The sequence below is a fragment of the Dermacentor variabilis genome, chromosome 4 (assembly GCF_050947875.1).
Source record: "Dermacentor variabilis isolate Ectoservices chromosome 4, ASM5094787v1, whole genome shotgun sequence".
Lineage (NCBI taxonomy): Eukaryota > Metazoa > Arthropoda > Arachnida > Ixodida > Ixodidae > Dermacentor > Dermacentor variabilis.
Genome location: NC_134571.1, coordinates 30,296,480 through 30,323,663, shown reverse-complemented (window position 1 = coordinate 30,323,663; position 27,184 = coordinate 30,296,480). Strand labels below are relative to the sequence as shown.

The 27,184-nt window shown below is 41.4% G+C and overlaps 1 protein-coding gene across 13 annotated transcripts in view; it reads left to right on the top strand.

Annotated features, from left to right (window-relative positions):
* Positions 1–27,184, top strand: part of syd (JNK-interacting protein syd) — a 102,009-nt gene that overhangs the window by 7,499 nt on the left and 67,326 nt on the right. For 3 of the 13 annotated variants that reach the window (XM_075688500.1, XM_075688499.1, XM_075688498.1), the window contains exons 6-14: positions 4,047–4,128; positions 7,860–7,992; positions 15,468–15,556; positions 16,073–16,108; positions 16,738–16,782; positions 21,012–21,029; positions 22,690–22,747; positions 23,008–23,064; positions 25,330–25,474. In XM_075688500.1, the coding sequence (XP_075544615.1) occupies positions 4,047–4,128; positions 7,860–7,992; positions 15,468–15,556; positions 16,073–16,108; positions 16,738–16,782; positions 21,012–21,029; positions 22,690–22,747; positions 23,008–23,064; positions 25,330–25,474 (663 nt within the window). The remainder of the gene's footprint in view (positions 1–4,046; positions 4,129–7,859; positions 7,993–15,467; positions 15,557–16,072; positions 16,109–16,737; positions 16,783–21,011; positions 21,030–22,689; positions 22,748–23,007; positions 23,065–25,329; positions 25,475–27,184) is intronic. The other 10 variants (XM_075688511.1, XM_075688509.1, XM_075688506.1 and 7 more) reach the window with 9 other exon arrangements.

Sequence of the window (27,184 nt, the reverse complement as noted above, 5' to 3'; positions counted from 1 at the left end):
CTGCTCTATGGCTGGAATAAATTCCACTCTGTGACTAGCACATGCTTGTGATGTTTGCATTTGCCTTTGAGAAAATGTTTTTGTATCTTGTGCGTCTTTTATGCTCATTGTAATGCTTCTCCACTTTGGTGGAGGACATCGATCACTCAAGGAAGACAAGGGATGAGGTGTGATGGGGGGAAGGAACTAGGTGCCTTTAAGCGTATTCCTTAAGCTGCACCTTGTGGACAAACCAGAGGGGTGATTCCAACATTACTGTGCAGTGTCAAGCAAGTCTTCACGACAGCTTCATGCATAATAAATGCTGGGCTTATATCTGGCAATAGTACTGAAAGTGCAAGGTCTCATTGGCAAGGCTTAGGTCTTTCGTTTTCGCAAGAAAATGGTCGTTTCTTATAGGTCTCGGAAAAAAAATTATTTACCACCACAAATAATATTCCAGTACACATTGCAGCATAACATATTGTACATAATGAAATGCTCTTTCCAAAAACATATGTTGCCCAAAAAATATTAGGTAAAACATACAAATTCCAGAAAGTGCCATGTTTGCTGCCAGTTGATAAAAACAACAATAAAAACATGATATCTACAAAAACGTTAATATCAAAGGAAATTAAAGAATATATGTTTCAAAGATGAATAACCCAGGAATAGTGTCTGAAAAAATAAATGCTCAGTATACTGGCATTCTTCAGATTCAAAAAAGAAACTAGGACCAGCTCATCGTTGATGCCATGCCGTGAAGCAGTTCCCGGACCTCGTGAAGCATAGGTGCACTCCGTACTTTTCCCACAAAATGTCTGGTTTTTGTTCAACATTGTGGTCCTCGTAACACATTTTGCAGTTCCGCCTTTTCGGCATCTTCTGAGGATGGTCCGATGAGAAGTCTGAGGAATGAACTTCACCAGTTCGTCTAGAATCATGCACCTCTTCTAGGACTGATCGCTGTTGGAGTAGCTGGGCAATTAAAGATTATGCGTCCAAGCATATCTGTTTGCATTTTTGTAGATTGTCTTTATCCCCTCTGCAGAGAAGAGTAGAAAGAAATCCCACATCGTTGTAAACTGTCTTGCGCTGATCCGTAGTGCTGGGCCGAGATGTGCTACAAGCGGCCTTCTTGGCATGAACGAAAGTTTCTTTGCTGCTGATGGCAGCATCATAACCAAGCGAAGTATGCACCCTGAAGATAATCAGTAGAGCTCTCAAGTTGTGCAAAAAAGATCGGCAGATAAGCGCGCACAAGAAAGGAGACCACTCAAGGCCATAAAGGAAACTTGCCGGTGAACAGCTGTGGATGTCCCATGCTGACTCAAAATGTCATTGCCATCAGAGCTTGAATCTGCTTTGCTGTCATCTTTGGAATCACAACTCCAGTCCTCATCCCTAAATTGAAGTGCAGGCGCAGCATAGTTTCAAGCACGATGCTTTTCTCTCGACGCCATGGGAACGACTTTCGATAACTGTGCAGTGACACCGGTGGTGTGCCTTGCCTAGCTACGAGAGAAGCGTTACCGAAACTCGTGGAAACTGGTTGAAAATGCCTGGTCCACTTGTTGGACATGTGGTGGACCTTCAGAAATACATTTTGCCAGAATATAAAGACTCGGACTCCAAGCCAAAGCTCACTAGTGAATAGCTGGCATCATATTCAGTTAATTATCAATGCTCAGCACTGTCAGACGGCAAAGCTGGCTATATAATTTAATTCTTGACTTGCTGGGAGTCATTTTATTACAAAATTTTGGTGCTAGTGTGGCGTAATCGTGAGCAGCATGCTTTTTTCTCGAGCGCAGCAGAAGGTAACAGCCATGCCTCTTTTCGCTACAACATATGCACCTTAGTTTGCAAAAAGGTCCGTCAAAAATTACAACATCGCCGGAGCGTGAAAATTTAAACCGATTCTGAAAGTGCAGTTCCTGTACTAACTACTGGATGGCCTTAAGTGGATAAGAGATAGCTCCAACGTGGCGAAATCAACGACCTAAAGCATTGATTTGAATAGACGTGGTAACGAAAGAGTTAAGGATGATGATGCTGACCTTGCAGTCTGTGCCGTACCTCCGCCAAGATGTTATAGGCTGAAGAGAAGCATATTAAAATGTATTTGCAGAGTATTTGCTATTACTTTGGTGGCTGATAAGATAGATGGCAGGTAAGAAGCGAAGTCCATGAGCATTGTTGCCATCAAGCCAATTTTCGATATCTGTTGTCTGCACTGCGACAAATACAGTTGTGCAGATGAGCCTTTACCCAATTAACAAATCATGTCGGGCAGCCCAACTTCTTTTAGTCTATTTATCAATATCTTCTTAGATACATTTATTATTATGCAGTGAAACCTCGTTAAACCGTAGCTGGCCGTGGCTCGGAAAAAGTATGCACTAAACGGTAGTACTGCTTAACCGAAATAGCATGAGATTGCCCACTTACCTGTCAAAAACGAAACTCAGAGAGAGTGCAATGAAAAGGGAAAAAAACATGCAGTATTTATCTACTTCGCGCAACAAACATGTTATTTTCGTTTGATGCCGCGGCGGCCTAGCAGTGACGGCAGCAGCCTCAAACTTGCTGAAGCTGTGAGCCAACTTTTCAGCCAGCCCCCTCTTCTCGGCAAACACTTGCATGGCAGATTCCTCGTTGGTGTTACATATTCTCCGTGCACAGGCACGGTAGTGTTGCAGCAGTCGCGGGGCACCTTTTCATTGCGGAGTGCTGTTCTCGTCGTTACGATTGCATTTATGAGGCTGACGTAACGCGCAGCTTCTGCCATTGTTGGGCCTGAATCGTTCATGCTATCACTTTCCGTGTTGTCCTTATCAGTGTCGATAGGCGACACTTCTGCGACAACAGAGGCAACGATGGTGAAAAGTCGAATCTCGTAGCCAACATCTCTTTGCGGTCGGCGCAGCGCTGCCGAGCAACTTCGCATTCCAAATGCCACACACCGTAGTCAACAGTAGACCCATGCCGGTGCCAGTGCCGACTTTTCGCGTCCCATTCGATAGCATGAACGACGTCTAATTTTTCTTCTAAGCTAAGCACCCGGCATCTTTTATATCCGAGTTTCGGCATGACGTGAATTCTTGCTTGCACGACGCTACAACGCTCTCTGGCTCAGCGCCGAAATGATGTTGATGTTGATGTGGCTTAACGCACAAATGCACAGGGTGCTTGGAGGCCGTTGTGCTGATTTCTGAGGCTTGTTGTTCTGCTGGGCCGCCTGATAGAGACGACGCACCGTCGTGTTTGCGCGATGAAAAGTGGAAACACTATGTGTTAACCGATATGTACGCAATAAGCTGGTATGGTTTATGCGGATACAAAACACCGTTATAAATAAAGGGAAAATCAGACATCCACCCGTTCGTAGCAATTGCTACAAAGGAAACCCGTACGGGTTCCTCGAAAGAAGAACCCGTATGGGTTTCCTTTGTAGCAATTGCTTCGAACGGGTGGATGTCTGATTTCCCCTTATTAGTTACTTCTCTCCACCTTGCGGGTTTCCGCAGAACTACTACGTCAAAACACCGTTATGTTTAATGGCCACTGAGTCAGGGATTTGACTTTGCTACTTTTAAAACAAAACTACTGTTTAAGCGGGTACGGTTTAACAAGTTTTTACTGTATATTAGATATCTCCCACACAGGTATATTTATTTGTGTGGGACACAGCCAAATGGTTAGGTCGATCCAGAAAGATAGCATCAACGTGGAGGCGATTATCATTAACTGAAGCAAAATATTAGATAAACATGTTTATCGATACAATGTTGTTAATTAACGAAATAATTGTATTTTCGGCTTTCGAGGAAGTTAAGAAGTAGCTGGCCATTAGATGCTCCTGTGCCTTACAGCATGCATTTAATAATTGAATGGGTCTATCATTTCCAGCATTTAGTTTATTGCCGTGTTTGTGCATTGGCACTACCCTTGCTGCATAGTGGTGCACATTCATGATATATGCTTTCATGCATTTGTGCAAGAAAGTGTATTCTTTTTTTCCGATGGAGAGCACAGACATTTCCTTGCACCTTCTTTTGCAGGAAGTACGTGTTGGTACCATTCCTCCTGCTCCACAGACAGGAGCTGCCGAAAACGTGCCTCCTAAGGTTGGCCAGGTGCAAAGTAAGCTGCTGATGCTTTGCTTTTTGTTTGTTTGTTTAAGACAAGTGTGATAATGCACGCAAATGCTTTGTACGTGTGTGTATTTTCTTGACTGGTTGTTACCAATTGCCACCTAGTTTCTTGTTTAATGATGGGTGGAACTTGTTGTACATATCATGGCGCAATCTCCCTCTGTCTGTTTCAATAAGGTTATTACATCATAAATCCTAATTCCTTATATTTAGGGAAACTGTAATTTTGTTTGTCTCTGTTATAGTGCATGTTACATTACACTGAAAAAAAAAAATGTTTACCTATACTGATGGGGCCAGTGGCATAACCGGAAATTTATTTGAGGCGGGGGGGGTTCTGCCAACATCTACCACTCCTTCCCCTTTTTCATCTCTCTCCCTCTCTCTCTCTCTCTCTGTATAAATATATATATCAGCTTACGGAATTTGTGCATGACCTCGCATTTAACATCAATAACTGTAGCCAGACTGATATAATATTATTAGACCTTTCCAAAGCATTTGATCGCGTATGCCACAGTAAATTATTAACAAAATTGCGAGGTTTTATTGGGGATGGGGAAATCTTAGACTGGGTAACAGATTTCTTAACAAACCGGACACAATTCGTACTATTTCAGCATGTGGAATCTGCGACAGTGCCTGTCACATCAGGCGTCCCCCAAGGATCCGTGTTGGGGCCACTGTTAATTTTAATTTTCATTAACGACATAACCAGAAATATTGACTGTAACATCAAACTGTTTGCTGATGACTGCATCCTCTACCAAACAATTAACACCTACGAAGATCATGTTTCGCTTAGCAACTCACTAGACCAGCTAAATGAATGGTGCAAAAAATGGCAAATGACGATAAACACAACTAAATCAGTTTGCATGACGGTAACAAGAAAAAAACAACCTTACGACTTTCCGTACTTTATTAACGGCACAATGCTGACGAAAGTTCACCAGCATAAATACTTAGGCATCACTCTAACTTCTGACCTGAGATGGGACGCGCACATTGCCAACGTGACCTCGAAGGCATTACGCAAGCTATTTTATCTGCGAAGATGTCTCCGCCTTGCACCAACGTCGACTAAGCTTCTCGCATATACTACTTTCGTTAGACCGGTTTTGGAGTACGCTAACACAGTTTGGTTTCCCCACTCAGTAACTAACATAACGAAACTGGAAAAAGTACAGCGAAAAGCGCTGCGGTTTATTCACAACAAGTATAAGCGTACAGATTCACCCACTAACCTTGCGGCTATATCGGGCTTACCGACGCTCTCATCAAGGGCGAAGCAAGCACGGCTAAAATTTTTATTTAACTTGATTCACAACTATTATAAGATTGACCTAACAAAATACATATGTTTTTCGCAGTCACGATCATCGAGACATAAACATGCACACGTTTTAACAGAATATTCATGCCATAATGACACATTCAAGTACTCTTATTTCTCCCTCGTGATAAGGGAATGGAATCGCTTCGATCCGTCAGTCATTTCTGCAGACTCATTATCTCAGTTCACATCACGGTTAGAATCCACATCTAGTATTCAGTAACGCAGTCATATTCACATAATATGCTTTGCAATTCTTGTAAGCCATGCTGATTATCGTGAAGGTGTTTACTGTTATTTTTGTTCCCGTTTGCTGTTCTTTTCATGATGTATTATCTGTATTGCTGCGCATGTCTCCTAGAAATGTGATATCTATATTTGATTTTTTTTTGTATTCTTACCTTGTTCCTTTACGTTCCTTGTTTGGCTTATTGACACGCAATTTGTATGTGCACGTTTATTACCATGTCTTTCATTTCTGTATGTCCACCTGCTATGGTCCCTGATGGGACTGGCAGTATTGAAAATAAATAAATAAATATATATATATGGAGATTGTACACAACACAAATTCAAACTCCTAGCACTCCCCGTACAAGAACACAGCGAGGATGCATGTTGTGCAGCCACATCGCATCAAATTATGCTATCTTTAAAAATGATGATATTAAAGGAAAACTAAAATTTCGTTTACGAATTCATGCATTTCTATAACATATGCCAATGACCTAGCTGGTACATGACTTGGAAAAACGAACAGTGCTAAAGACGGGGCCATACAAAAACAAGACAGCACACTATTGTGTGTCTTCTCAGTTGCAGGCGAGACTTGTTGCAGCCCAGGTAACAGTGGAGATCATTGTTGTTTTGCAGCCAGACCTGATAGTGCGTCGTATGGCCACAGCTATGTATGGGCGGGGGATGGCACTATTTTGCAAGTTTCTTATCACTCAATCACACTTTCAGCATTGTGGAGTCAGAAGGCAAGGATATGCTACTACTTACTATAGACACAACAGCAGTTGCGGATAAACTGGATAAACTTAAGTTCTAGGTACGGTGACATAACAACCCCCTCCTCCTCCCTCTTCAAACCGCCACAAGCCCTTGCCTTGCTTTCATATTCAAGCTCTCCCTTTCATTCATGTCGCTCTTTTGGAGCCCACCTTCTGAAACTTTCTGTTTTGCGGGAAAGGGTGGGGAGTTTTGTCAGAAAATTTCAGTGGGGGGGGAGGTTCGACTCCCCCCCGCCCCCTGGCTATGCCAATGTATGGGGCTGAGACATCAAGGAAAACAAGGAAACTTAAATCAGTGATGGAAACGAAAATGGAAGCCGTGATGTCAAGAGGCAGGAAGGTGGTGTATGGCTTCGAGAGAAAATGGTTGTAGCTGACACGCTAGCTGAGATTATAGTTGGGTGGGTCATGTAAAGTGGGGCTTCGATAAATGGTGCTCTGTCAGATTTACAGGCTAGGCGCCAAGGGAAAGGAAGAAATGCAGTTGAGGATGGCAGAGGAATCGGGTGGTGTGACGAAATTAGGAAATTGGCAAGTATAGGATGCAGTCTGCTGATGTATTATAAAACTTAGATAACTGGAGATCTTTGGGAGATGCCTTTGTCTTGCACTGGACATAAAATAGGTTGATGCTGATTATGTTTTGATTGCATAAAATAAGGGTGGCACATCATGGCTTCTGAGATAGCAGTGTGCTGTTGTGACTAGCAGCGATGTAGTAGTTGTATGCTGCAGCATTTACAAGAGTGCCACACTCTTGGAAATCTTGTAAAACTGTCACACCATCAGTGCTTTGTCGATGTGTTATTGTGTTAGACAGCACTTAGTAAAAGAAAAATGCTTTTATATAGACTCCTGACCAGATTTACTACAGTCGACATATCATGCACTAGCACACAGTGTTGCCTAAATTTACCTTCTGCGTTTTGGTGCTATGTGTCATGGGTTTCAAAACTTTTGAGCAAATTAAAAGCAGCTTGATGCAGTTTTATGTACAGTTGTCCAATCTGTCCTTCGTTTAGAGTGGTTAAACTTCCTGACAAATCTTTTTCTATCCTTACTCATGCCATGTTTTGTCAAACCCGTGCATCACACACTTAAGAGTAGGGCGAATGATTGTTGAAGTAGCACTGGGCTACATAAGCAGATGTTGGAATCCTTAAAATGCTGCTTGCTTGATGGGGCCTTGGGGTGCGTAATACCTGAAGATGTGCGTGCTTACTTCTGACACTTTGTAGATTGCAAAATTTATAGTTATCTGTTCTGTCTCAATATTGACCTTTTAGTGTCTTTATTGCGAGGAAATATTTATGAAATCATGAAACTTATTTTAGAGTGCACCTTCTCTTTCACCGTTTCCCATTGTAGAAAGTGGTTGGGTGGATGGGTTCAGCACAGACATGTCAATGTCGGAAACAACGTCACTCACTCCTGAAGTGGAAGACATTGAAGACATTACGCATGACGATGAAGTCGGCGTCGACAAAACGACAGTGCGCAGGTAGGATTGCATGTCTAGATAAAGGAAACAGGGGTCAAGTGTTTCTTTGTCATATTTTACAAGGTCTTTTCTTTATATGGTAGTAGTATAGCATGTTTGTTTCAAAGCTTCGTGAACTTTAATTTAAATCATTGTGTGGAAGAAGGTGGAGCGAGGATTGGAACAAGGGAGCTTGACAAGGAAAAAGAAAGCTAGAACTGGCCCTGTAGCTTTGCCTGTCGAATGTATTCCAAACCAGTGGCGCGATCGGAGATCTTTGTTCGATATGCATTCTGTTTGGTTGCTGCAACGTCACATAGTGGCAGTATGCAAAATTTCTGAGAACGGGGCGGAGAGAGCAGCCAATTGGCAAGTGGTGAACTCTCCGGAAGTTTACTTCCCTCGTTTGTTGTCTGCTTGCAGACAGTATACTACAAAACGAAATGTTTCTCGTCTTCCAATGAATGAAATCTTTATCTAAAAAATGTATTTTTTTCTTCTCAAGCTTAAACACATTTTCAAATAGTAGTACGTGTGACTAATGCAATTTATAACTATTAGTTTCTCTGCGTCGTCCATAGGTGGTGTCGTGCAAAGCGAGAAGAAAAAAGAAAAAAGAAACGACGAACCAACGCACTATTTGTTTTGAGAAACGAGAGTGATACTGGAATTCGCTTTCTGCCATTTCTTCAAACACGTTTCGCACTGCCACCCACTCTCCTTCCTCCTCGAGCAGTACCAGCACAACAACCTAAGTTCCCAATGCAAATGCCATTTACTCGAATTAAACTATGGATTGGATCTGAACGTGCCATTCCACAGCCATAGCCACCGGTTGGATCCAATCCACCAGATGCGCCATTTGAAGACTGTGTCGTAACGAGTGTTCCCAACTTCCCAATCTTCCCAACTCCCGTCGGGTTCAGCGCCTAGCAGACGACGTGCTCGGTTGGATGATGATTGACAGGAGTGTTGGCATCGCCAAAAATGTGGCCGCTCCCCGTTGCAGGCGATGTCAGCGCGGAGTAGGTCAATCGCACGCGCCGGTAACCAAACGAATGCACCGAACAACGATCTCCGATTGCACCCCAGTAGCCCAGGATATCTATCCGGTTAAATGGTGGGAATCAGTCTTTGTAGCAGCTAGGTTTTATATGCCTGGGCATCTTGCTGAAGGCTTCTTTGCACAGCAATTGGAGGCCCTTGCACTCCTGCACCGTGTGTTTTATTTGGTGAGTGGCCTTGCTGATTAAAGGAGAAGGGACCTCAGCAATTACTAAGAGTGACTGCAGTTACTAAGTTCTTACTAAGAATTACTGAAAGTACTTGACTCATCCATTGTTGTTACCAAGGTTTTCTGGCGTTCAACATTCTAGTAGCACTTGGATATGAAGAATTAACTTGTTAGTTCCCAGAAATGTACTCTGCATGATGGAAGTTTGGAATTAGGGCACTAATGTACGTGTCTGCAGCTGAGGCCAGGACATTTTGTTTGTTGCTTTTAATTTTTATCATCAGACCTTTTCTGGCAGATTAGTTTTCCTTTAGATTGATATATATATATAGATAGATAAATAGATGCCTTATTTTCAATGTGCCTTAATAGCCATTGGCCTAAACGAGCGCATAGTAGGTCAGATACAAACACCATGACATGAACTGGGCACGTTACAGAAAAAAAAGAAGGAAATTACAAAGACAATATAGACAATAAAACAATAATCCAAAAAGAGCGATGAAAAACAGCAGTTTAGGCAAATATGTCCGTGCTATGAAAGGATGACTTATAGGTGATCTGCAAACGAGTCATGGGACAAATTGCACACGTCTCAAGGTAAAATGTATTGCAACATTTGGCGGCTTTTGCATGAGGCACACAAAATCGCAGTGACGTCAATAACTGGTCACAATCAATGAAACCACGCAAAATTTTATGAAGGAATCACGTGTCATGCACAAGTCACCTGTCAGGAAGAGTAGACATACTAAGGTGTGCTAGGAGAGAATCATCGTTATAAAAATGATGGCAACCAATATATCTATCGCACAGTATGCGTACGAAATTATGCTGGACATTTTCAATTCAATTGGAATAGCTAAAGGAGATGTCATTCCAGGCTGCTGACGTGAACTCGAGGCATAGTCTCACGAGAGCACAGTAAAGAGTGCTCATACACTCGTATCGATGAAACTTCCTTGTTAACCTAGAAATAATACTAATATGTCTCGATGCGCGCAATTCAATTGAAGATACATGCAACCGGAAATCTAGCTTTGACTCAACAGTAACACCAAGGTCTCGCACGTGGGCAGCACGAGATATTTTTCTGCCAAAAAGAGTATAATTAAACATAACTGTGTCGTGCTTTCTAGTAAGAGATAAACAGAAGTTTTCTTAATGTTCAATTTAAGCCTTTTCATCAAGCACCATTTCTTGATGTTGCAAATGTCAGCTTGTAGACTGGCAGCACTCCTCTAAAGTTTCACTCTAACACAATAATTTTAAATCATCTGCAAAGAAAAAAACCCGCCAGTTCATTATATGTAGCGGCAAATCATTGATAAAAACTAGAAACAACAAAGGCCGAAGGTTGGATCCTTGAGGCACTCCCGATGATGATACAAATTCATCGCACACACAGCCAGAAAATCTGACCAGATTTCGACGGCTGTCAAGGTAGCTTTTGAGCCATTTGCAGTACCTGGGGCAAGTCTGTATTTTTCAATCTTCGTTAGAACTATCTCATGTGAAACCGTGCCGAAGGCCTTAGTCAGGTCAAAGTAGGTTGTGTCTACCTGACCACGATTAAACGCGTGAGACCCACTGTATCCAAGAAACGCGCATAAATTTGACTCAACGGATTGTCGTTTTAAAATCTGTGTTGCAAAGACGAGATTTCTTGTTTGAAATATGAACTCAGGCATTCGTACATTACCATTTAAAACTTTAGCAAAACAATAAATAAGTGACACTGGTTGAAAGTTATTCACATCACAAGCATTGCCGGATTTAAACACAGGAACAACCACTGACAGCTTTCCAACGGCCACAAAAAACACCAGTGCACAAAGATAAGTTGAACAAATACGTCAAAGCAGGACTAAAAATGTCGGCGCATCCTTTGATTATGAAGGTGGGAATTTTATTGGCACCTGTTGAAAGCTTTGGCTTAAGCCTCTGAACCGCCGATAACACCTCATGTTCATCGACACTTTCATACACTAAGCAGTCAGTGCTGTCATCAAATGTTATAACAGGGGTTGTGCTGTCAGGGCGCACAAAGCAAGAACTAAAGTGGTTAGTGAAAGCTTGGCATATATCTTGCGATTTGAAACAAATACTGTCACGCATCTTCAGCACAGAAGCATTGACCTTATCTTTACTTTGCTTCCGTGCAAAAGCCCAAAAGGAGTTCGGTTGTTTCTTGAAGTTCTCTTCAAGAAGTTTATGGTATTCACCTTCATCGCATACAATAAGTTCCTTCACAATTTGTCTACATAATGAATATCTTTGGTACCAATATTCACTTTCAGATTTTATGTACAGTTTGTGATACCGCAGTTTTTTCCTCAAGTAGTGTTTCAAATCACAAGAAAACCAGCAAAGAAATCTAGACTTCCTCGGATGACATAGCGGTATATATCTTTTCATTGATCCTGGTACAACTGATGTTAGTAGCTCAACACATGAGTCAACATTTCCGATCTCAAAGAATCGAGACCAGTCATAGTTGTGAAGCTAAGTGTACAGCCCAAGGTAATCACCGTAGGCGTACCTAAATTTTTCTGTTTTTAGTTCAAGCATTGGACGAAAAGACAAATAGAATGACAGAGTAAACAGGCAATGAAACTTATCTACAAGAACAAGAGGATCACGCACATCTTGAACCTCAAAAACAGGCACGTTAGATATAATTAGATCTAAAATGCTACCAGCACAGTTCATCGTGTTATATTGTCTTAACCCATGAAAGTTAATAAAATAGATGAGATATCCAGCTTTTTCTCGTTCGGCTGTGCAGTCGCCATTGACCAAACCAGGTTCCCATTCAACTTTAGGAAGATTAATGTCCCCGTAAATGTGAACGTTGTACTTCGAGAAATCAATTTTATCCCCAATATCCAAAAAATGATTCATGAAAACGTTAGGATCCGAATGAGATGGAAAGTAATAACAGCCAACGAGACAGTGTGATTTCTCACATGTTTGAATTTCCAACCGCACACATTCATCGTATGTCTCCAGGTCTTGCCTTCTAATTGCACCTAATGCAAAACAGCATTCTATCAGAACTCTGCCACCATATTTAATCTGGTCAGAGCAAATTTTGTCGGCTCTGAAAATAGCATACTAATCTGAGAAATAAGAAGCAGTTGTACAAAAGGGTTTAGCAAGGTGTTCTCGACATATATGGCAACTTGGCATGCCAGGCTCCTTAGATGGTGTCAGAGGCATCAAAGTTGGGCTGCTGTACCATCTTGGCATCACCATGATCTTTCAATACTTTTCATCTAGTCACGAAACTTCTGCGTAACGCTATGGGAGCACTTCAGTTCCTACAGTGGATGCACTGTGGTGCTGATGCAAGTAGAAGGGCATGTGAGAAGACGTCTGACGGATGCCAGCGGCGTTCTGCGAGTACGCCCATTCTTGTGCAAGAGTCGATTGAGATTGTTGGCATATAAATAGACAGTTTTAGTATAGTGTACGCTATACCATTGCGTACGCTAAAAAATAGCGGATCGTCACTGCGCGTGTGCTGAACGCTAAACGAAATAGCGGGTATAGCGGGCGTACGCAACGCAAACGAGTTAGCGTTAGCGTTTTTGCGGCGTTTGCGGAGCTTGCGGGAAACATGGCGGCGGTCCCGGCTGCCCGCTTCGAATTGAATTTGGCGTTGCTTTTGTAAAATGCACTTCGTTCGTAGCAAATGACTGTGTAAACGGCTTTCGCTTAGTCTCAGGCTGCTTTGACGACAGAGTATTATGGATAACCTCGTGGTGTTTTCGAGATCGCTTCTCGTTTCGAATGAGTCGAAGCCTAATGAAAGAAACATTCGAGATGTCAGCGCCACCTGTCGCTAAAGGCGCGAAATAGCCGCAACGACGGCATATGGCCTCTGAGATCCGAAGATATCGCCGGTCAACTAAAATTGTAGAAAACATGCGCTGCTTAACGTACGCTATTTTATAGCGTATAGCGTACGCTATAGTTGCAGACGCTAAACTAAAACTGTCTAATGTTCTTGGCACAACGTGCAAACCACCGCCCTGTTTGTGTACAGTGTTCAAAAGTGTCAACATAAACAACTTTGAAACAACTACAATGCCTTGTTTCATTTCCAAGTTAGCCTGCATTTGTAACACTGGTGTAATTAATAGTTCAATAGGTACACTTGAGGCTACTGCACCGTTAGAAACAGGCCACGAAGCAGTTTCACGACACACTTTTATGTAATTACGTGTAAAAAGTGTGCCTTGATGCTTTTAGCCACTTAAGTTTCAGTTTTTGCACGGTAAATCTCTCTCGGTGTAGTGACACCATGCTTCTTGATAGCAGCAATGCCTAACATTTGTTGTGTGCCTGCACATCAGTCAAGTTACAAGGGTGCCTAATTAGCCTTGCTAAGTGTACTAATTAAAATGCTGAATATATGATTTAGTCATAATGATGTAAGCTAACTAGATTGGCTAAGTAATGAACCAAAATCACAAATACCAAAATTAACTGAATGATAACTAACCTAACAGAACGAACTCAACTGGTTATCCAACGAACAACTAAGCTAATCAACTACATAAGCTCACTAATAACTAACCTAACTAAACTAAACAATCTCTTAACAAAGTATAGTTATAAATAATTTGCCAAATTAACTGCATTAGTTAACTAACCAATGGTGTCTAACTAACGAATCAAATAAATAAGTAATTATAAACTAATTACCATACTATTAATAAATGAAACTAACAAACAACTTACTAACTAAACTAATAACTATTAAGCAACTAAACTTGCTAATTATAAACTAATTCAATAACAAATTACTGAGCTAACCAATTCACTTTGTTACCTAACTAAACTAACAAAATTATTCACTAGCTAAACTAATAACCTGCCTAAGTATAAAAATTAAGCAAATACAATTGCTTTACCAATCAACTAATAACTAACTAATTTTCTGAACTAGCCAACCAAATATAACTAACTTATCTACCTAGCTAACTAGACAAAGTGTATATAGAGACATCCGACTGAAGTGGTTTGTGCGAGGAAGGCTAGTAGGGGGGCGGGGGGAGGCAATCAATCATACAATAGTGCCATCTATAATTTAAGCGCAAGTGCAAACACATCACACATGAAATTATTTTGCCATAAGTTCCTGTTTCATGTTCACTCTGCAAACGTGCTGAAGCAAAAGCGTGAGAAGTGCCTTTCCTCATGAAACATTTGCATGATTGCGCTGCCCATCCATCTGGCATGGCAGATTGTTCCCAATGATGATGATGATAATTTATTGGCATCCCCTTTGAAACATCTAGTTAGCCTGAGTTGATCAGGTATGCTATACATGCTTTTCATTCTAGCATTTTTCTATACATCTTCTTAGTCATTATTTTTCTTCCTTAAAATTTATCTATCTATGTTGTACTGCTACCAATGCCTGTAACAGATCTGGTCGTATCAATCTCTTCCCTGCTTCTTTTCCACCAATTCTCTAGCCATCCCTTGCTTAACTCGAATGTTGACTGGTTGATGCTTCTACTTCTACCCCTTCTACTTACGCCAATACCTGTTGTGCCACCTTCTGTCCCCATATGAAACTTTTGGGGAAGTTCCGTGACCAGAAGGAAAGTATAGAAGGACCATGGTATCACCAAAGCACTACGAGGAGTCCAGGTTGAATGATGAGGCAACCTTTCACAAGTAACATTTGGCTCTTTGAGATGTACAAAATGAAGACAAGAAACCTTGCCTGACGTGTAGCATTGTTCAGATAAACAAGCTGCGCAACACAAACAGCAGGACCACACATACTTTTAATCATGTCATAAGAGCCTGGCCGCTGTTTGCTTAGCAGGTGCACTTTGTCTGCCCATGCTTTCTCGGAACAAACACTTGTGGGGTCACACTTAAAGCAGAATTTGTACAAGCATTGAAATAGCTTTTGTTGCTACCTAAGGTTTTGTGGATTAGTTTCCAAAGAAATTTATTGTTCAAGTGTCTTATGAAGACACATACATCTAATGAGGCATACATTGCCCTGGCAGTGCAAGCACGTAATTGTAAGTGATAATGTTGTAGTGGTTAACTGGAAATAATGCTGCAGGTAGCAAAGGTTATCTGTGCACACAATTTTTCTATTGCTTGGAAGTCTTAGCATGACTTAAATTGTTGTGTGCAGTTTTATTGTGTTCTGCTTATTACACTGTGTACCTTGTGAGTTTTATAAGAACTGGTGTCAATTCTGTTGATCTTGTTCTTAACATCTCAGAGAGCAGCGCAGGCCAAATACGCTTTACCAAGAGCTCAGCTTTCATGATGAAAACATGGCTGAGGGCGAAGAAGGCTCAGATGTTACAGGTGAGTCGTTAGTGGGACTGTACAGGCAAGGGGGCACCAGAGAGGTTTTAGCTTGTTCTGTAGCTTACCCTGCTCCCTTTGCACTACCTTACCATTTCACAAATTTAACTGTAACTTGTAGCATGATCAAAGCCACAAGATCTTTTCAGTCTTATCTTTTATAAGAGAGCTATAGATTAGGAGACGCAAAAGGCTTGTATTGTGCTTCACAAGCCACTTGGGTCCCAGCAAAACTCAAGCAGACTTTGGGTTCTCAAGTATGTCAGCCACTTGCGTCCTCTAATCTAAATCTCCCTATTACATTTACGGCGTATTGGACTGTCCTTCACACTTAATGCTTATTAGCTTTTGGGAGCGGGTTATCTTGATTGCTTGCTAATGAATGGGACCAATAAGAAAAAGGCCTTGTTTTGACAAGTCAGGCAATGTGTTGTTTCCTCTTTGTGCCTTGTATAAACACTAACAGTGCTTACTGACAATATTTCTGCTTGTGTGCTCAATAAATGCTGCCCTAAGGAAACTATGTTCATCCGGGAGAGTATGCATCATCAGGTTAGTCCTGGCAACTCGGCGAGCTTGCTTCAGGCATGATCGCAGCATGTCTGATCACACCTTGATACTCTCCCTCAGCGTGCCTTGCTGTATATATTGGCTGCTGCATCCTTGTTGCAGCTCAGTTTCTCAGATGGGCATTTGCTGTTGGGGCAAGAGCCAAGACTCTTGCATTTGTATGTGTTGCTGTAATTACTACACAGCAGAATTTGAGCCCATGGAGAGGAATTAAGCTGCGCTTTATGCAAGAATTTCCTGTGGGAAATCCTAGAAAATTTATTTCTATAAATAAAGGACGAATCTATTCTGTACTGGTAACCAAACTAGACAAACTTTTGTCTGCAGTTTCAGAACATCTGCAGTGACTAAAGCTTGACTAAGCTTGGAGAATATGAAAATGAAATTAGCATAATAACAGGAAATGTTGACGCTTGAGAAACTGAACTGAGCATGCTCCTTGGCTTTGGCAGTCTGCTGTATGCATGTGCAGGCTTATTCCTGGATGGGTTTCATGCAGTGCTTGCCTTTTTCTCTGTGGTTCTCTCGAATGAGTGCACGATTTTGCTTCCTCCCATTTTTCTTTTCCTTGTTTCTGCTTCTTTTTTTTAAATCTCTCCTTTTCTTCTCAGACAGTGACGCAGAAAGTGAGCCAGATAATCATGGTGGCAAAAATGGTAGGCCTCTGTGGCATTTTTGTCCATTTTGTTTTTCCCATGCTTAGTTACTATGTTGTATGTTATTGCTCATTCTGGTTGTGACCCTTTGCTCCAGGGTGCTTGTTTCAGTTTTTGCTTGCTTGCTTGGATGCATATGTACAATACACATAGCCTACATTTTAGTATTTTTGACGTCTTCTAGTTGTCAATCTTAATCCGACAAAGCCCAAGCACCATTCCATACCAATGAAAATTAAAACAATGAATAAAGGAAAAATCAGACATCCACCCATTCGTAGCAATTGCTACAACGGAAACCCATACGGGTTCCTCGAAAGAAAAGCTTCATAGTTGAAGAAAAATTCGTCCTGGTCCGGGACTCGAACCCGGGACCACCGCCTTTCCGGGGCAGCCGCTCTACCATCTGAGCTAACCAGGCGGTTAGCAGATGGCAGGGCGAAGTCGAATTTGTCGACAACACGAAGCAAAGGCAAGTGTTTGACGTAGTAGTTCTTGTGGAAACCCGCAAGGTGGAGAGAAGTAATGAATAAAGGAAAAATCAGACATCCACCCGTTCGTAGCAATTGCTACAACGGAAACCCATACGTGTTTTTTTTTTTCAGCTATGAAGCTTTTTTTTCGAGGAACCTGTATGGGTTTCCGTTGTAGCAATTGCTACGAACGGGTGGATGTCTGATTTTTCCTTTATTCATTAGTTCTCTCCACCTTGCGGGTTTCCGCAGAACTACTACGTCAAAAAATTAAAACAACATAGTCACCTTTGTGTCCATGGAGAGTACACATGTGGCAAGGGAAACTACAACTAAATGTTATTTGATTTATAAATTCATTAGTACAGCAATTATTTGTTTAGTGATTGGTTTGCTGAGCTATCCACCACTGAAAGTTCGCTTCACCATGTTGGAAAGAGCTACAACGGTGTTTGGTCTAAGTTTCCCTTGGTAAAATCATCATTTTGTGTTAGCTGACTCGGCATATCAAAAATATATGTTGGGTGTCGTGGAGTTAAGGTATCTTGCACTGCATATTTAAAGGCAGTAGAGTCCTTTTATCCTCCTCGTACACCAAATTAAGCTTGCTGAAACATAGTGGAATGCAGAAATAAGGTAGTATTTTGTTTTGGAGAGAGTGTCATTAACACTCCCAAATGTATGTCCCAAGTGGCCCTGGCATTTTCTTGGACAGGCTTGCAAAAGTGCCACAAACTGTCTGATGATGTTACATGGTGACAGTACTTGTAAGATGATTTCTTGCATTTGCAGTAGCTTCCATTTTATTCTTACTACACTACAGGCAGATTTCGCACATAACACTGCTTTGTTCTCTCTTGAGTGCCAATGCCAGTGTTTTATTGAACAATAGAAGACCAAAAAATACATCTTGCAAAATTAAGGTGAGAAGAGCAGCAGTAAGTGCAGAATCACTATTTAAATTTGTCAGAATAAAAACGTAGTGCACCGTACAAATAGACAATTGCCCGGTAAAGAAAGATGTGCAGCATGGGCAGTCATTCTTACCAGGACTGAGTAGTGGTACGTAAAACCTCGTTAATTCGGATTTCACGGGTCGAAGAGAAATGTCTGAATTAAACAAATGTTGAGTTACCGAGGGTATCAAAAAAACAAACAAATGCTTATTACGTTAACACGCCCTTATTTACTGAATGAATCAGCAAATCCGGTTTATATTTTGCAAAAAAGCAGTGCGGAAGCTTCAATTCTCGTCATCTCATGACTGATTAGTGCTTGTAGCGACGAAGGCCTCACGATCGATTTCCTTGGCAGCACAGTTGTGGCTTCATCTGAGACGCGCTTTTCACACCGTGTGCACATCCTGATTAATTTTTCACCAGTACCGTATACCGCCCATTGCGATGTAAATGGTACTAGTCATCCTCAACAGCTTTGCACTCGGTAAAAACAATGCTACTGTTTGCTGCAACCGCTGCGGACGAAACCGCGGTCGCTGTCGACGCGATCATGGACGGCAACCTTGCTGTTCTGAAGGCACGCGGCCGACACGCGTAAAGGGCCAAAACGAAACTACGGTTTGCCGCAACCACTGCGGACGAAACTGCAGCGGCTATTAATACGATCATGGTTGGGAAATACTCAGTCGTGAAGGCACGCCGCCAACGCTGTGCTATGCACGACTGTAAACGCAAGAATAAAGGCTTTAAAGGCACAAATAGGCGCACAACGTTCTGGTGTTGCTGTCATTCACGTATGATTTCTACTGAGTACTATGGCGATGCGAACTCTGTCATTTCGTTTTGGTGGATGCTAACGCCGTTCTTGCTCTTTTGCGTCGCACATTTACGGCGATCCACACTCGCTGAGCTCCAAGAGTTGTCCTAATTAACCGATGTGCAGCCAAATGCATTGGAATTTACGAGAGCTTTATTGAATTAAATAATGCATATGCCTGTCAGGGCCAAAGGGCGAGTCCAAATTATCCGATTTTCTGAATTGACGAGGTTTTACTGTACAGTCTTCTACTAGATTGACAGTGTTGGTTACCGCGTCAACAGTGTAAAGCTGTACAGGGTGCAGTGTTGTTTTCAGAATGCCATTTCCATCAATCATCCACCATAACTATGTTCTGGTGGCAGGACTTAATCAGGCTCGGAGCTTGCAGCTGTTTCTCATGTGGTTGATGGATTATTTCCATTTGGCCCATGCTGAGCAGAATAACTGTACTGGTAAACATGATGTCAGGGGGCATCATAATGCATCACATTTATTATGAATAATTCTTTTGTATGTTTCCTAGAGCTTGTAGATTTTTTGGCAATAACATGCTACCATTAAAAGGGCAGGCAGTTTCAGCACACTGCTAGATCAAGAACTGTTGTTATCATGTACATACCATGCTAGAGGAAGTCAATAAACCATTCAGAAAGTTCCACATAATAATTATGTAGATCATAGCATTAACTTGCCTATTTATCTGTGTTTTGAAGCCTCTATCATGGAATCCTTTTATAGTGTTTTCATGCCAGGCAGTCTGCCTCATATTGAGTTCTGTTCATTTTGTTTCATTTCATTTCATTTTATTACCTTAAGGACCCCTCTCGGGGTGTTACATAAGGGGTGGATATGCAGAAAAAAAAAAGCTTTTTTTTTTTTGACAAAGGTAACCACATGTTAATTTCGCAACAGGTAGTCTGTTACATAGGTAGTCTGTCTCTCATCACCACATAGCTTCCTCCTAGGGAAACTCTCACGAGTGATTACTAGAGGCATAGGCACACTTAAATCGAAAAGGCACTTTTGTATTGCAATGTTCAGTTTAAGCTTTTGGCGGTGGTTGGAAGCAAACAGGCCATGTAACTAGAGATATTTTGTTTTATCACCGCACGGTGGCATATTCTGCAGCCTGATTAGCCCAGTAATTAACTAATTTTGGTGGCAGCTTCTTGAATTCATGGCTCGTAGCCCTACCTTTACTCTAAATGGCTGTCACATGTTTGCAAAGCTTGCCCTGCAGCAAATACCTTGTGACAGATGAAGTTGATTGTGAGCTGCCCATTTGGTTGGTACAGCAGTACAAGGAATATTTAGCAAGTGGGTTACTGGTGTCATGATTGTGAACTTGCTTAAGTTTATTTGCGCTTGACAAAGTTATAATGGTAAAGCAAACTTGGGTTTAATACTGTCCATTTTTGCTTTCTCTTGCTCTTTTTATGACTCGTTTGCTTGATTTCCCTTATAAAATATTATAGGTACCAACAAACCCAAACACTGTAAAAGAAGTGGTGTGATACATTCTATTGGCTGATATTATAGGAAATTGCAGTCTTCATTTCCTAATGTCTTTGTCTGACATCTTGTAAACATTGTATAGCAGTGTGGGTTGTCATTTCACACTGCAAATAGAAGCTTTGTGCTGGAACTAGGCCACTTGTCTATTGATGTGCCTAAGCTCTGCACTTTCTCTTCCCATTTATTTGTGTTTGTGTTTGTTGTGCTTGTTTAGTATTTGTATTGCATGTCAATTTGCAATGGTTTGCTTTTCATAGCTTGTGTTGTGTGTTTTGCTTGTGATGCTTTTGCTTGAAAGCATTTTGTCTCATGTTCTGTCTGATGTATTTTCCTGAAAGGATTCATTCCTAAAATCCTTTGAGTAATAGCTGCTTTTGCAATATCCTTTGCAAGGAAGGCAGTGTTGTATAACAGTTAAGTAACAAACTTGTTTCCTCTGTTTTTGCACGTCCTTACTGACAGTTACTGACAACATATTCGGTAAGCATAACCCATCTGTATTTTTAACAGTCATTTGGCATGAATATAGATGATGTCTATGTACAGGTCAGAGTACAAAGTTCTTGCTTATACTTAGCCATTGGTTTAGATTATGTAAACTGCTGTAATTGTAATTGAAAAGCAACATCATTATCTAATAAAACAAATTGTATTTATTCAAGCACATTCTCGTCAGCATGTTCTCTGTGTACCTATTCTTGCAATTTTTGTCTCCTGAGTGTTGCCTCACCCTTGCTTTTTCTTTTCTTTTAAAGCCCCTCATAACAGTAAGCATCTTCCTAAAGCCAAGCTTTACACTGTTTTACAGTGTGCGCTGCCTAGAACTGGAGAGCCTTATGACTTCCATGCTTAGCACTGATTGCTTATGCTTTGTGCAGTTGCATACTGTAGGAGCCATTACTTCCTTGATACGTAGTGCATGTGTACAGTTAATAAAGTCAGCCATTTTTTTTTAGACATAGTCAATTAGCAAGACCACGAAGTTTGTAAATCATTTCATATCTGACCAGCTTGTTTGATTTGTAAAAACAGGGTCTTTCACTTAACCCTTTGAGGGTCGATTTTCTTCACCATATGCGACCGCCCAGGGTCAATTTTTCCTATTGTGGATTTCAATTCTTCTTGCTTACTCTACTTAATATGTTGAAAAAAATTTACCGCAATTTTTCTAGGGTGACCATAAAGTGAGAAAAAAATATTTTGCGTTGGTATATATGTACTCTTCATTCTTGAATATTAACATTAAAAAAGGAAATAAACTTATAAGAATGAGAACTTTGATGCATTTTTATACACACAGTTCAAGGCCTTGAAAATGCGCACACGAGAATATTTCGCAAGACTCAAATGTTCCTGCTCTTGCACTAACATCCAATATGTACATTCATAGCATAATCAAACTGCGTAGGTGCATGCACTCAAGAAAACTGTGTGGTTGTGCGCCTGTCAAAAAAGCAGAACCTGTGACAAACTTCCACTAATCTTCATCTTAGCGCCAACCAGAGGCATTTAGTTTTCGCGAGTGTCAAAAAAAAAAAAAAAAAAAAAGAAAGCAATGGAAACACATGCATGGCGGCATCCTTCCTGTGCGCACCCCATGTGAGCACTAAACAAGTGAGAAAGAGGCGGTTGCCCTTTCATTGATTAGTAAGGAGATAGCCATCAGTTTTGCAAGCGCAAGAAGGCGAAACCGCCCGCAGAACGAAACTCGAAGCGCAGCCCGCTCGCGCGCGCGCCAATGCGTGAGCGGTAGTATATAGATGCGCAGGAGCAAACTAGCTCTAAAACAAACCATGCAACGAAAACCGAGAGCGGGAGGTGCAAGAAAGAAATTCCCTGTATTCCCACATAGTGGCAGCACATGACAGAAAAGAACAAGTTAGGAAATTGGCGCGCTTTTTAAACCTACAGACGGCGCCGTAAATATACAACATCGACCCTTTTTAGACTTGTTCGCAGCACCGTATATTTACGTCATTGACTCTCAAAGGGTTAAAAAGTTGCTCGAACAAATATAATAAATAAAGCACTGCAAAGCTAAGCTCCTGAAGCTATCACTTCACTATCTGGATTTTGTCAAATAGTGTGTATAGTGCTTTTTTTAAAGACCGTTTTCACTGATATATGCTAATTCGTGCAGGCATGGGAAAGGAGGTTGAAAACATCATCATGGAGAACATTGAGCTCCTTGCCACAAAGTAAGTGGTTCTTTTGTTGTGTGGGCAATTTGTTATTGCATCTGCTATCTGGGAGTAGCTGCATGCTGCTGAGTTCATGGAAGGGGGTTTGCTGCTCACGAGAGGCATCATCACATTGTCAGTTGTTGTGTATGGTGGTGCTTAGCAATACGGTTGCCAAAGGCAGCTCAAGAGAAGTTCACAGGGACTAACACATGATTTGTTTCACCATTTATGCCCACTGCATGCCCATATTAACACCTAGTTGTTTCTGCTTCTAGGAATGCGCTAAACATTGTTAAAGACGACCTAATCGCCAGGGTTGACCTTCTCACCAGGTGAGTTTGATACCAAGGCTACTGCTGCTGCTGCTGCGTTTTTTTTATGAGCTCCCATATCCCCCTGTTAGAAATGTCATGCCTCATTCGAGCATTCAGGCTGTGAAATATCTGCAGTGCCAAACTTATTACATGTGCTGAGTGCAAGTAGCACACGCCATTTCATTTCTGTGAAATAAGTTAGTTTTTAAACACATCTGTCAATCATAATCAACATGATTGCAGAAAATGCTGCCAGGAGTTATGAACATATTAGGTTTACACAAATTTGAGGGTTCAGAGTAGTACGGCACTACTTTCGGTATATCTTTTGAACTGAATGAATACTTTGAAATTGGTGTGTCTTTTGTCACTTTTGAACTAGCGTAGAGTCTTGTGTCATAATTTACCACGCTTAAGTAGGCTGTAGCTTTCTGCACACATTTTATGTTTTGTATACTTTGCCTAGCTATCTGTTGAATGCTCACATAACTATGTATGTGATGTAAAATGATGGTTTAAGGACTTTGCAATAAGCTTAAGCAGTCATACCAAAAAAAGTGCCTTCTGACTTTTCACATTTGAATGTGAAATACTAGAAGTTCTTGAAGCACACAGTGAAGCGTAAACAAGGAATTGCACTCTGTACAGTTCCTAATTGATCAGTCTTAAATTATAAATTATACGCTGAGACATAAAAAAGTTTTACAGGGCAGTTGAAGGGCGCTTTAAATTTGAGCCATGAGTAAGCTGCATGCCAAAACGAGTGTCCTTGATTTTCATCTGGGCAATTTCACCCCTACCTCCAATCCAATAAGCTGCATGTGCTATGGGAAGACCAGAGGCTCTCTTTTCTACCCATTTTCCCTGCCATTGACTGCTTGGGTGCTGGCAAACCATGGTAATTTGTAGGGCTGTTTTCTTGGTGGTTAGCATTTTTTGGAGTATGAAGCTACAGCAACTGCCACAAGATAAGCACTTTTTTGTGTACATAGCTATAGTTTGACCCTTTTCTGTCAAAAGATCAGGCTTGTGCATTAGCTGTTTGCAGTTGTCTTGAGTAAAATCTATTAGGGGCCCACTGTGCCATCACTGTGTCACCTTCACAGTGGTGGCATAGTCTGACATTGAAAGAAAAATTCTATGCAGTGCTGGTGTGAATGCTAGTGAATTCTGAAGCCATGCAGATGGTGCGCGGTCCCTGCATGCACCTTCCTTATGGCAGCTTACAAGTACTGCAGTTGCTCTCTGCGTGAATCTGCAGCAGTCACTCAGTGGCTATGAAATTGTGCTGCTGTGCATGAGGTCACAGTTTCTAATTCCCGGTTGTGGCGTCCACATTCTCATTGGGGAGAAATGCAGTAAAGCTCATGTATCGTGCTTTGGGTGCACATTAATAGCCCAGGTAATCAAAATTAACCTAGAGCACTCTGCTATAGCTCATAGCCAGTGTTGCTTCATAATGATAAACCTGATCAATGAATTGATCAATCGGTCAATGAATTCGTCAATCAATTACTGTGTTAAGGTCACAAGCAAAGTGACTCATGTCTTTTGGTGCAGGACAGTTGTGTGCAAGACATGTTCACATGCTTGGAGACACCAGTTCTACCCTTTACCATTTTTGCTTCAAGATTATGCTGCACTGCCGTGCTAATTTGCCTTGCAGAGAAACGACTGGAGGGAAGGTTTCATGCAGGGGCTTTCTCATCATAGGTGGCTTTCTTGCACTCAGTTGACGATGTTTACTGGCTCATTTGTCATGGTGCCGACTAGTTGCCTTTAATACCCCTTGTTTACCCTGCTGGCAGCTCACTGTGCCAGTTGTTAGTTCCTGCATATCTTAGTATATGAGGAGATTGTAAAATGGAACCGTCGGCTAATGGGCTGCTCTTGCAATCCAGTGTGCAAAGGCTTCGAAAGGAGCACTGCTTTTAACATAACTTCGCTACTTTGTCTTTATGTCACAAGCACTTGGTTACAGTTGTTTTGTGTAGGTTGTGTAGGTTGTGTAGCCACTGGTGAATTGTCTCTAACTTCCTAGAATTAAAGCTCATCACCTAAGAGGGGAACTGAAATATGAGGATATTTTGTATAACTTGAATTTACTTCATAAAATTCCATACCCATCCATTTTTTTTCTTAACACTGAGATGTATCGCACAAAGGGAAAGTCATGTACAGAGTACCATATGTTTTTGGTGGCAACCACGTTTCCTTTAGCAAAGCTAGCATTGGAACATTTTCAGGTAAAACATCCCTTCCCCTCTCCTTTCTTTTTTTCAGTGAAAAAGAGATCCTCCAGAGTGAAGTGAAAGCACTGGAGCATGCACGAGATTCTCAGAAGCAGAAGATTCATGAACTGGAAGACGAACTCAGGAAGATCAGAGAGGAACTTGAAAAAATGAAGGCTGCCAAGTCTGATGATGAGGTTTGCACTTATCTTCCTGTCCAGTGTTCGGCGTTAGTGTGTGCTGTAAAGCTGCTCAGTATACTTAGTTGAAGGTTGAAAGAACTGTGATGTGAACTTTGAGCTTGGATGTGTCTTGCCATTTATTTAAAACAGCACTCTTCTTAAATTTATTTATACCTACTCCAGGCTGTGGTTAGGCTCAAGCAAGAGTGAAGGACAAGTAAACATAGAATGCAATGAACGGCATGTTTAGCACATAAGATAACAATATAGTGGAAAATTTAACGTAGGTTAATTACAAAGTATAAGTACGAACTGTGTAACGTACAGTGATGCATTGTGAGCGTGTTACATACCAAAGTTGATGTCTGCAATAACATCAATGAAAGATTCAACCAGTGTAGAGGAGATGGCTGGAAACAAAGAATACTTGGTAAGTTGGTCACATTATCATGCTGCGAACTTTGTAAACAATACCTAGGTCTTCAGTGGCATGACACTAGGTTGTACTACATATTTGCAGACATCTACACCAGTCTGATGTGAGCATTTGCACTGACTCGCGTTAGACTAGACGATGCGACTAGACTGGAGTATGCTCCTGTGCTCCAGTTGAGTTGTGCTGTGGGGTGTGGACTAGCAATCTTCTGCACCAGATTGACCAACGGATAGTAGCCAAATCCAAATTACGCATTTTGAGGCACTATCAATAGCTCAATATGAAGCGGTGCGTGCCAAGTCGTCTAGTCAGGGGTGAGTGCAAACTGGTGTGCGCCCTTTGTAGGTGTTAACCGACATTCCTTGCAAAGTGTGGCGGGCACATAAATACGGAGGGGTGAGAAAATGCACACTGGCAAGCATGCGTATGGTGTAGACTTTACACCTATACAGAACACAAAAATGGCCAGAATAAGATGAACATCTATTGAGTAAAAATTCGTCTGCAGGACTGCATATTTAAATCCAAACCATATGCAGTACTGGGACAAGTGTGACATGCAGGTGTGGTTGATGTAATTTGTGTAATAGCTAAAAGGCTGCTGTTTTCTCCTTGTTGTAGATGTACATTCTGAAACTGGCAAGTATTTACTTTAGGGTCTCTTGACAATTCTCATAGCCTTCTTGTGTGTAACATAATTGACTTGTGTCAGTTTGTATTCTTGTAGAATAACTGAGTGTCCTGTGTTCTGTAAAAAAAAAAAAAAAAAGCTCTGGTTATTTGTTCGGCACAGGGATACTGTAGGATTTGTAAAAAGAAGATGCAGCCTGAGCAGTGTGTTACATGTGCATAGCTTTGCTATTGTAAGCACGGTACAAGTACTGCCACAGAGAGGGGACATAGGATCTGTTTAAAGATAACTTCATAACAGGTGACAGGTCAATCTGCTCTACCTTGCAGCTTGCATGCTAAGGCTCATAGCTTTCATTGCAGGCTCCATTTTTATGCCAGCTTGCTAAGCTGTCATAATTTTTGTTTTTGGTTATATAAAGCCGGGCTGTGCTATAAACAACATTATACACTACTAAACGGGCTGGTGCAATATTGCAGACTGGGAAACAAAATAGGAAGCTTTTTTTTTTTTCTCACGCATGTTCTGAAAATAGTGCAGAGGACTGGACGTCATAAAAAATAAAATGAATGACATGAGCACTGCAATAACCTACATATGTGATGATTCACGTACGAGTGTGCAATGGCCTGTGCACATGGGCCAGCATAATTAAAGG